Source organism: Acartia tonsa, chromosome 8, assembly GCF_053477335.1.
Source record: "Acartia tonsa isolate MP-2025a chromosome 8, ASM5347733v1, whole genome shotgun sequence".
NCBI classification, from domain to species: Eukaryota; Metazoa; Arthropoda; class Copepoda; order Calanoida; family Acartiidae; genus Acartia; species Acartia tonsa.
Genome location: NC_137267.1, coordinates 41407329 through 41419644, shown reverse-complemented (window position 1 = coordinate 41419644; position 12316 = coordinate 41407329). Strand labels below are relative to the sequence as shown.

General features: G+C 32.1%; 1 protein-coding gene across 1 annotated transcript in view; it reads right to left on the bottom strand.

Moving 5' to 3' along the window:
* Nucleotides 1-11450, bottom strand: part of LOC145325582 (uncharacterized) — a 94914-nt gene extending 83464 nt beyond the window's left edge. Inside the window, exons 1-2 of the mRNA XM_080168549.1 lie at nt 11381-11450; nt 1328-1382 (exon numbers count right to left, since the gene is read on the bottom strand). Coding sequence (XP_080024675.1) covers nt 1328-1356 — 29 coding nt within the window. The 5' untranslated portion in view covers nt 1357-1382; nt 11381-11450. The remainder of the gene's footprint in view (nt 1-1327; nt 1383-11380) is intronic.
* Nucleotides 11451-12316: the final 866 nt, after the last annotated feature.

Sequence of the window (12316 nt, the reverse complement as noted above, 5' to 3'; positions counted from 1 at the left end):
ATTCAATTATAATTTATAAGAGAGTCTCCTTTTTGGTTTGTGTTAAATCTTTACAAAATTCTCTTCCTCAAGTGGAATATACTTGCAGCAATGCCCCTAGTATCTAGGATTACTATATCCAAAGGTGCTAAAAAAAAAATAGCTTAAAACCATCACTAGAATTAAATGTGCACAAAATAGCCTAAATCCATCACTGGACCTATGTAAGCTTACTTAAAATAGAGCAACCAATCGGTTCAGTAGTTAATGAGATCTTTACTACTTTCTTGATTTAATTTCTTCAATTATTTCTATTTATCCATTTCCAAGAGCAGACATTACACAATTTAAATTGAATACTTTTTTCAGAATATGTGTTCTTATTTCTAATTTTGCCACTAATAAATTGAGGTCTAAACGATTCAAGGCTATTCAGATGGTTTTCCTTATTTTCAACTTTAATATTGTGTGAAAGACACAATCAAAAGCCTTCGTGCAATCAAATATCAATACAATAGTAAAGTTTATATATCATGATAAAATCGCCCTAATTATCGTCTTAATTATAAGGCATTTCATTTATATATTATTAAATTGATTTTGACAACTAAGATTTTAACGACATGGATCGATATTCAATTAGTTTAATTAATTCAAATCATACAATTTTTATCTTTACATACACCCAATTTATCCTTGAAAGGTGAAAAATATTACGTATTTAATTAAAATCTAAGATAATAAGTGACTTTCCGTGAAGATTTTTTAGATGTTGTCTAAATTCAAAGTTTAATCATTTTTCTTTTCAAGTTGAAAGGCAGAAAAAAATGAGAAAGAGAGAGAGAGAGAGAGAGAGAGAGAGAGAGAGAGAGAGGGTGTGAAAGATTCTTTGTTTGAAAAACGTATGGGTGGCTGATCTTTCAGAAGACCAGCTGCTATATATATGTTTATGTACGTTTAATTCTGACGGTTAGCCTTTTAGTTCTTAAGTTTCAGGAGGATTCAATTTGATCTTCATAAAAAGTTTCTCAATTTAGCAGAGGATTTACCAAACATCTTGACTCAAACTTAAAAAAATTTTTACACCTCCCTTAAACCAAAATTGAGGGGGGTGAATGGAGATGTCAGATATAGAAGGGTGTATTTTTATTGTGAAGAAACTAAAAGTGGCCCTGAATTGATACTTAAACCTTCGCTTTTAAAAAGAAGTCGAAAGTCTAAAGAAAAGGACATTTAGGTGAAGTTTGCTACTATACCTAGCAATATGACAAAATATTAGCGCGGCTAAGCTTTTCTACATTTAGTATGGGTTAGCAGTCTGTCTGTCTGTCCGTCCATAGTTGTATACCTGTGAGGTAGTGGTGATCTAGCTTGCATGGTTTATTGGGCATCTTCGGCTATCTGAATCATTTTATAACAGTTTTAGATACCTTAATCACTTAGGTGTTTTTGTCTGTAGCTTAAGATTTCAATAATTATTTATTCGAATGAGTTCTCCTTTTTGAGGATGATTCACATACGCCCTGGGGTTGTTATAGGCCATTTTATCAAGATTCAAGTCTGGGTAGGGTTATTTTTCTCCCCATATCTTCTACTTTAAATACTGAACCTCCGGATGCTAGGGGCGCAGCTATTAGTCTATATACATAGTTTAATAAAAGTTAAAATGAAAACTATTTATTTTCTCTCTTGGAACATTTCTTAGAACTAAATTAATTTTACAGAAATAAACGTCAACAATTTATTTTAAAGAATTATCAGGGATAAGACAATAGCCGATAAATTGATGTACATGCACATAATTACCCCTTCTGTAGATTACAGTTAGAAACGTTTGGACACTCAACTAGTGTAATAAACAGCCCAATGTCCCCTCTACCCTTGAGAATTCCACAGTTTAGTACTTTATGCTTTTTTGCAGCAAAGCTGCACTTTAACTTTGATACGTACGACCAACCGATCGAATATTCCTTGATATTTGAGAAAGTGAAGGGTTGTGCAATCAAAGGGCTGTTACAAGCTATAGAGTAAAGTGGTATTGACAATAAATGTATAAGTATAGATGACAACTACCTTTACTTTCTGTTTTTTTTTGTAAGGACTCAGATGTTTTTATATTTCCAACGCTATTAGCTGATTTTAAAGACTCAATACAATATGGGTCCCATCCCTTAATTAAATGTCTGCGAAAAAACACTCCCCACAACCCCTCGTTTAAACACCAGGCAAATTGCTGTTGTACACACGATTATAATTTTGCTTAAATGTGCACAGCAATTGTAAGCTATGACTTTTAGTCGCTTCTCGATGCATTATGTAATTGTATCTTAACAGTATAATAACAAGCTAGAGCAGTACCATATTCTAATGTCACGCTTTCGCATAGATAGGTTTTAAAACCCGTCTGCTCTTATTAATAGTTATTTCTCGCATCGTATTATAAACGTCTTTTCGCGGATATAGAATGTACAATTGTAAGATTATAACTAGTTTTTTTAGCCCCGAGGTGCCGAAGGTACATTTTTATATTCGTAGAAGGCTGGATATAATACGATGCTAGATATGTATAGTTTTTTTTTCGTATGGATGAGAACTGGTTCCTTTCCACCGGATTCGAATTAATACGAGAAACATAATTATTGGTCCATTAGTTCTCATATTTATAGACAAGGGATAAGACAATGGCCGATAAATTGATGTACATCCCCAATGATGATACACAAAATTTCCCCTTCTGTAGATAAAAATTAGTGGTATAATACTCAAACAATAAAAATTCATTAGTGTCCCCAAAGTTGTTAAGCCAACGAACAAGAAAACGTTATTATAAAACTTTGGGGACTATTGTAACATCAAGTCCATTGTCCCCTCTCTTTCTGTCTAATATTGCTTTTTATGCTCAAAAATGAAAACAAAATTATACTTGATTTTAAATAGAAAATATCTAATTTATTAAGCCAAGAAGCGGGGGGGGGGGTGTAGAATACTAAGCAAACTATACAGAGGGGTTAGGACGTGTAAGGGAGGGGGGGGGGTGTAGGGGCCTTAACCCACCCTAAGAATTTGTGGATTCCGATGGCACCCTTAAAATTAAACATCCTTGCAGAGAGGTCGCATATTTTTCTCTAACTTACATACATATATTTAGGATATCTTTTTGTATCTTATGACCAAAACGCTAAAAAATATAAATATAGGCATGCCAACACCCCCCTCAGAAAACCATTTGGAAGAACAGCCTTCCCCTTTTTTCCCAACCTCTCAAAGTTATTAAAATATTTCAATCAACCATCTCTTTTTATGGGGTTTCCTTCCCCATTTCTCATGCTTCCTCTTAAGAAGTATTTTTATGGCGTCACAAATAACACTTTCGCCACATCAATCTGTATTTATTTATTTTACATTTATATATATGTAACAAAAAGTACTATTTATATTGTTTTATAGACCTATGTTTGTCAGGGAAATAAAGGGATAAGACAATGGCCGATAAATTGATGTACATCCCAAATGATGATACATAATATTATCCTTTCTGTAGATTAAAATGAGTGGTTGAAACGTTTGAACACTCAACTTAATGAACCAAATAATCAAAATTTAATAAAAGTTCCCAAATAAAAAAAACCTTATCATAAAACTTTGGGTACTAATTAAATAAACAATCCAATGTCCCCTCCCTCCATGTATGTTTGTCCTTCTTAATAAAATAATTCTATGTGTGATTTTATAATAGTGGCATAACAAAACAATAGTGAAACTGTCTAGGCTTATATTAAGCTGTTATTTTATGGTATTACATAGCTATGGAAATCACCAAGGTCGTGTTTTTATTAAATAAAAAAATACATTTTGTACAAAAGTAGGTTAGTCTAATCTAATTTCAGATGAATAAATAGATAGGCAGAGACAGATAGCGAAAGACAGACATGCAGACAGACAAACAGACAGACAAATAGACAGACAAATAGACAGACAAACAGACAGACAAACAGAAAGACAAACAGACAGACAAATAGACAGATAAACAGACAGACAGAAAGACAGACAGATACATAGATAGATAGATAGACAAACAGACATATAGACAAACAGACAGAAAGATAAACAAATATACAGAAAGTTTGACAGATAAACAGAAAGACAGACAGATACATAGACAGATAGATAGACAAACAGACATACAGAAAAACAGACATACAGACAAACAGGCAGAAAGATAAAGAAATATACAGATAGTTTGACAGATAAACAGAAAGACAGACAGACAGATAAATAGATAGAAAGGTAAAAAATGTATAAAACATGAAACGATAACTTTTTGTGAAACATTGAAATTTTATCTTGTCTCTGTTAAGTTTCATCTTTGTCAAAATATATTTAGAAAACAAGGATGAAACAATCAGGAAGAGCAATGCTCAACAAATCAGAAAGTCAGACAAACGACCATCAACAAATAAGGAGAAACAACGCTTTTGAAATTCAGCCTTATTTTGAAGTATTAGTATATACATTTGAAAAATACTTAAATACATGGTGCTTAATGTGGACATACTTACAGTTTAAGACTTAATTATAGAGATGCTTCTCTTATGATATTATACCTGTGGATTAAAAGATGAATAAAAAGACAAACATGCAAACAGTTATTATAACAAGGATGACAACATCCATAAGTAGCGAAGCACAAAAAATCGTGGATGGAAATACGTAAAAGTAGATTTAAAGTGTATTTATTAAAAACAAGAATAGATTTATTGGAGAAAATAAACACGAAACCTTGTTTTATTTTTAATGATGATGATGGTCAAAGTAGATTACATAAAAGATTCTCATAACAATGGGAAACTTTTTTTTGAAACTGATATCCCAAAAAAGTTTGAAAATTAGACCCAAAACACCAAATATATGGGAAAATGTGTAAAACATATAAAAATAGCCAAAAACCTGATAAAAGGCAGTCTGACCGCCATGGTTGTTTTCTTTAAACGACGGGAAATTTAATTTTAATATCTATAACTGAAAAAAAAATTTGGAAAATCGGACCATAAACACTGAAGATGTGGAGAACAATGTGAAAAAATACAAAAATAGCCTAAAACCTGCAAACAGGCAGTCTGGCAGTCATGGTTGTTTTCTTTAAACGACGGGAAATTTAATTCTTATATCTATAACTGAAAAAATTTTGAAAATTGGACCATAAACACTGAAGATATGGTGGAAATGTGAAAAATACAAAAATAGCCTAAAACCTGCAAAATGGCAGTTTGGCCGTCATGATTGTTTACTGTAAACGACAGGAAATTTAATTTTGATATCAATAACTGAAAAAAAATTTTAAATCGGACCATAAACACTGAAGATATGGAGAAAAATGTGAAAAATACAAAAATAGCCTAAAACCTGCCAAAAAGCGGTCCGACCGCCCTTGATGTTTTATAGTTAATTGTGCTCCTTAATAATGGGACTGTTGTCAAAAAATTTCAGCGGTCTACCTTTAATAGGAGCCGAGAAAATCACGTTTCCCCTATTCTGTCTCATGACGGACGGACGGACGGACAGACGGACGGACATTGTGAATTATAGAGTAGCTTCGCTACTAAAAATAGCCTTTTCAATAATGACAAACAGACATGAGCAAACATGTAAGTCCTATAATAGCATGCTGTGCTGCCAAATAAAAGAAATTGAATTTATGGTATAAAGCCTCGGAATAGAATGCAATTCGATTCATGAGGAAACAAGGAGTGTTAACTACGCGGTAGAAATTAATGAAATGAGCGGCGGTTTCCTTTAAAGTGTTTTGTTGAGCACAGAAAACCCCGCATCAGTTTCATTAAAATAACTGAAAATAATCGGGTTGCAGTTTTTATTTATTAATTTAGGTTAGGTTGGGATAAATTGCGTACCGCAGATATAGGGTTGAGGCATAGGGGAAAAAATAACATTTGGATGTCTTGATGATTTCATAGAATCTAAAAATATAGTAAACTTCTAACTTTATTTTGGGTAAGGCTTTTATTGGCTGTTTTGTTTATATATTGCTTTACATAATATAGATCACCAATGAAATAATTGAGTTCTCGATTTTTGGGAATCTAATTTTCCACTTTAAGAAAAGTATCCTAGTAGCGAAGTTTATTCAATTTACTTTTATTTCAGCGCAATTTTTTTGAAGCATATCTTCTCAAAAAAATAAATTCACCAGTGATTTTCAAACATTTTAAATATATGAAAATTGGCAATAATTGAAAGTAGTTGGACATTTAACCGTAAATTGTATTGGTATAATGGATATAGGATATATGTGGATATATTTACAGGGGGAAAATTATCGTCATTTTAGCTTTTAAAAACTTTAAGGAATTTTATTAAATTTTGATTGTGAATTACAACTATGAATGAATGACCGAAAAATTGGTGTACATCCCCATTCCCCAATGATGATACACAAAAATAACCCATCTGTAGATTAAAATTAGTGATGAAACGTTTAAACAATTAGTTAATGAATCAACTAATCAAAATTCACTTTAGTCCCTGAAGCAAATTAAAACGTAATTATAAAATTTTGGGGACTAGTGTAATAAACAGACTCTCCTCTCTCCCCCTGTATATAGTTCGTGACCCAATAACAATATTCAGTTTTTAATACAATAATAACAAATGTTCCATGTTAAATAAATATATGATTTTGTATTTCAGAGGCGTGCATATAATTATTGTTATGGGAATCTTAAAGCAACAAAGACTTTTTAATTCACCCCTCCCACCTTTTGATTGATTTTTATGGTTGAAGGAATTTTTTTTTACCCTTAAGAAATAAATTAAATTTCTTCACTCACCTACTGAAAATAGTTTTAGGGGTTAGAATTATCTGTTACATACCTTTTATATAAAGTAGTAAGGTTTTTTTTGTGATCTCAAATTACTACCAAACCGATTTAGCTCTCTTTGTAAGGTAAGCTGAAAGTGATTAATTTAGGCTATTTTATTTTCAGATTAAAGTCTTAGGATGTTTTTAAGCTATTTTTCTGACCCTTTTTCCCCCTTTAAATATACAGCCTCTAGAGACAAGGGAGGTAGTCGCTCTGTACATATAAAAAAATTACATCTATGCATTTACTTATATTTTCTTATTTTCTCAATCCTTTAGATTCTGTGTATATAATCTTTGTATGAATGTAATCAATATAAAGTGTGATAATTAGATAAGCTTATTGGAAATATTGCATTTTTGTACGAAAACACGATTTTTTTACATATAGGTTTAACCAGGGAGGAAGGGAGGAGACAATGGATCGAATATTCAATATTGGTAATATCCTCTTAGAAATATTTTTTCAATTTTTAAAATTTGTATACCCCCCCCCCCCCCCGCGCCCGACAGAACTATTAACTCTGGCCGCGGCGTTCGGCACCCTTGCCTGCCTAGCCGCAGCGCTCGGCTTCCTAGCCTAAAACCTAACCTAACCTAAAATAGTTGTTCTGTCGGGGGGTGGGGGGGGGGGTCTAGGTATAAAATTTTTCAAAATTAAAAAAAAACATTTCTAAGAGGAGAACGCAGATCTACTGTCATAAAATGTTATTTAAGCCCCATAGGACTGATAGTTTTACAAGTCCTGTAGTCATTTTAACAGTAGAATAACAACAAAATAGTAGGCTAGAATGACAAGTAAATATTCTCGAACTTCCTTAAAATCAAAGACTCCAGGTATAACGTGCAGCGTGAATAGTTATTAGGTGATATAGACCCAACATACCAAGAATGTTTACAAATTTCAAAAGTTCAAGGGTAAATAATTGCTTAAATGTTGTTTCTATACATTCAACCAAAATCTGTTTAAATCAGTTTTGGTTATGTACATTTTATTAAATGCACCATTTTCAAAAAATTTGTAGAATCCTTGTGTACAAAATAAGTACAGCACAGAATCAGACTCTTGGTAATCCCCCCACCAATTCTCCTTATTATTCTTATTTATTGTTTTATCTATTATTCTAGATTCATTATTTACATACAAGGATAAGGGGGCATGAAAAAAATACAACATATTTTTTACCATGGATTAATCCAGAGATCTAAAAGGATATGACAATGACAGATAAATTAATGTACATCACCTATGATGTTAAACAAAATTACCCCTTCTGTAGATTACAATTAGTAGCTAAAACATTTGGACACTAAACTAAATCAACAAACCTATTAAAATTCATTAAATGTCCCCAAAGTTGTTAAACTAACGAATAAGAAAACGTTGTTATAAAACTTTGGAGACTAATAAACAGCTCAATGTCCCCTCTCTCCATTGGTTAACCCCTACGGGGCCGGGAGTTTAGGAAAATTCCAAATGTTTGTCTGTCAAAATGTATTTTTAGAGAAGCATTATTTTCTCAGCTGTTATGACGGAAATTTGACCACCCCCCCCCCCCCCCCAACAATTTAAATTTCAGATTTAAAAATAGAAGTTGAAATAATCTTTTTTTTTGGGGGGGGGGGTAGGTGCAATTCTTCTAGAGTTACTTTCTCTTGGGAGGGTTAAGGGGACTCTCCACCAAAATAGTTATAAACCTTCCTTGGATCTAATGTAAAAGAGCCATATCAGTTAAGCGGTTACCGCGATTCTTTGGTACAGATTGACATCCTGTTACTTTATGTAACATGTAAATACTGTAACATACTATTTAAATATTCATATCAGTAAAAATCTTTTTTTTCTATAATGTAATATATTATTTTTGAATATATATTTATACATCAATAATTTATTTTATACATAAGAAAAACCCGCGACCGTGGCTCAACACGTAGCGCATCCGCTCGTCGTCGGGAAGGTGATAGCTTCGAATCTCGGTCCGACACCGCGTCATAACTTAAGACGTTAAAAATGGTTTCCACTGCTACTATGTCAGATGCGCGACGTAAATAGTTAGAGTGGGGGAATGCCTTAACCCAAAACCACTCGATACCATGCACAGTTGGGACTTCTCAGACAAAGGTCGTGCATCTCAGAGAGTTGGTTGTCTGATGGGCGATTGGACGCTTTACACCGCATTCATAAGCGGAGCATGTTTCAAGGTGCGTGGAGAGAGGTCTAGTTACCTATACATAAGAAAAAAATTTCCCTTTCTCCTTTATTTAATTTTTTTTATAAAGGTGGGTGGGAGTTTTTCTGTGCTAGCTGGGCACTTTTAGGGAAAGCACCAAAAATACAAAATTTTGAAAAAATATGACGAATATTTACTAATTTATATGATATTTTAGTAATTAGCCCCTTGTTTCTTTAAGTTGCGGCAAAAAAAAGTAAGGGGGCATGGGTTTAACACTCAATTTTAGGGGGGAGGGAGAGACTTCTACTTAACATTAAATTTATTTAATTGTAATTATTTCAGCGCTACTGTTGTCTACAATTTTCTTTTGCTGAACTATGCAAAGTTTTTGATTTGTGAGACATTTTGCATTTTTGTACACAATATTGACAGATGGACAGAGAGACGGACAAAACAATATTGGCAACATCCATAAGTAGCGAAGCTGTTGAACAACCAAGTAGATAGAAGGTAAAAGTGAGTTAAGGAGTAGAAATGAAAACATTCTTATTTTACCCCAGAAAATATCCCTTTCAAATGCAGCACAATAGACAGATTGACAGAAATAGTGAGTTATAAAGTAGAAACTTTATATGAAAATCAGTAGTCTAACTTAAATAACAGCTGAGAAATATTTCTCCCATGCAAATTTGTTAAGTTTTAGAGTGAGGCCAATGGAAAAATAATTAGATTCGCTTTGGTTAACAAAGACTTTCAAAAAATAACCTTTTTCAGAAAAATAGCTGAACCGGTCGTTTTAAATATCAGAGAAATCTAGAAATGTTCTATGGAATGTTTTAGGATATAACTCTAACAAAAGATATCCCCAATGTAGAGGGCCCTTGAGGCTAGGGTCGATTAGTCGACTAGTCTCACTGAAAAGTACAATATAATAAAAATTTACTCAAGCTTTGAGGCTTAAAACTTAAAAAAAATTACCCCCCCCAATTTGATATTTAATGCGCCCTTGGTTGACAAATATTAGAAATGACTTAGAGAGTTAACATAAACAAATAACAATCAGACAGTAATTCTTCACATAGATATTGATAAATAGAGAGATACATAGATAGATAGATAAAGGATAAAAGATTAAATATAGAGGAATAGCTAGATATGAAGAGAGTTATTTGAGATTATTCTTAGGGTAATGTGTTGATAGATAGATGTATATAAAGTTAAATAAAGTTGGCAAAAATGTAATTGAGATATCAAATCTAGAGTAAGTCTATAATTTAAAAAAAAAATTATTCCAAGACCACATCTAACACAAAAGCAGCATACCCAGAATCAAAATGAAGCTTCAATAAAAAGGAAAGATTCTGTAGTCCAGTGGTGGGCAAGATCTAAAGAAACATACAAACACCCAACCTCTAAAAGGGTGACCTTATTCTATATGTTATACTAGCGGCTTCGCCCCTAGCCTCTAGGGGCTTTGCCCCAAGAGGTGATTAAAAAAATTAAGGCGAAATTCGTTAAAGGACCAAGGAAATCTTCTACAAAACCTAAAGAACCTAGGAAATCTTCTATAAAACCTAAAGAACCTAGGAAATCTTCTGCAAAACCTAAAGAACCTAGGAAATCTTCTACAAAACCTAAAGAACCTAGGAAATCTTCAGCAAAAAAAAAAAAAAAAAAAAAAATGGGGGGGGGATTTTTTGTTTTTGGGGGGGTTGGGGGTGTCCCACCCCCCAAGAAAATAGCTTAAAACCACCACAGGACCAATAGAAATATACCCTGAAGAGTAGAATCCAATCGGTTCAGTGGTTACCGAGATCTTAAGGGACAGACAGACGGACAGACGGACAGACATCAAGCTACTTTGTATTATAGATATTGTGAAAATCAGTTTAAAATTCTTTTATATTTGACATATATCAACTTTATGGTAAAATGGAAGTGATGGAATAAATTTTGATTCTTTGATCCTTTTAACCTTGTTCATATATTCATTTATTTCTATTATCAATGCCATAGAGAAAAGAAAGAAATATTCAACAATGAAAAGTGAGACTGTAAACTGTACACAGTGTTAAGACAGAAAATTATATGAAAAATCTCATTTTAAAATTGTACTTTAATCTAACTTTTTACATAAAATATTTAATTTCCACCAATATCTTTATTCATGCCAATAAAATAATATTGCAGCATAGTTTGAAAAGTCAGGATAAACTATTTAACTATCCAATATTCAAATATTACACAACTTTCATTTTTGGTTTGCTTAAATATTTTATCATTTTGTAGTAAATTGATGTACTTCAGATTTATTTTAATAATGTTTAACTAAAACTGTTAAATTCCTTTTTAATCATACTGTTTAAAATTTTTCACAATCACCTCTGAAACATTCTTCATTTTTTAAACTAGAATCTGAAATATGAATATTTTGAATTACAAAATAAGAGAGGCTACATAAAGAAAAATTCAGAAAGTCCAATTATGTTAAATACATGAGCAAACAAAAATATTGGATTCTGTTATGCAAACTTTTAAAATAATAGAATAAAAAGTACCTTTGCAAATTAAATAAGGGATAAATATATCTCTAAATCAAATCTTAAGTAATTTTTTCTCCATTGAGAGGATGTTTATCTCGAAATTTTACTGCAATTATGAAATATTTTTTAAACCCCTAGATTATTCATAAGATATTGATATTTTTTTATGCAGTTGTTAAAATGAAACTGTCTAGGAAGCTGTTCATTTTGCTTTTATTTGGAATTTTTATAATTCAAATGCAAAGTTCAGTGCAAAAATATCTAGATGGACCAATTATGCAGCAGAATTCAAAAACAACCCTTACAGAAATTGAAAAGCCAATCATCTATGTTTGTAATCTCAACCAATTTGATTTTACACGTGCAAGATATTATGGCTATCAATATGTAGAAGATTTTCTTACAGGAAAAATTGAAAATAATTCTGGTATATCAACATGGAAAGGAAAATTTGGAAATCTGTCATATAAGGAGATCCAGAATCAGTTTTTCAAATATGGCAGCAATCCAAAATATACAATCAAGAGTTCAGAATTTGAAAGGAAGGATCATGACATGGAATTGGTTGAAAAAGATATTGTATACTTAGCAAAGTATGGATTTTGTGCCAAAGTAAACAACTACCATTCTTTAATTAGTATAAGTGCATCAAAGAATTCACAACTAATTATAGTTGATACCTCCAAAGACAACAGAATAAACCCTATTGGAATGGAAAATACAGATATACAATTTGGTAT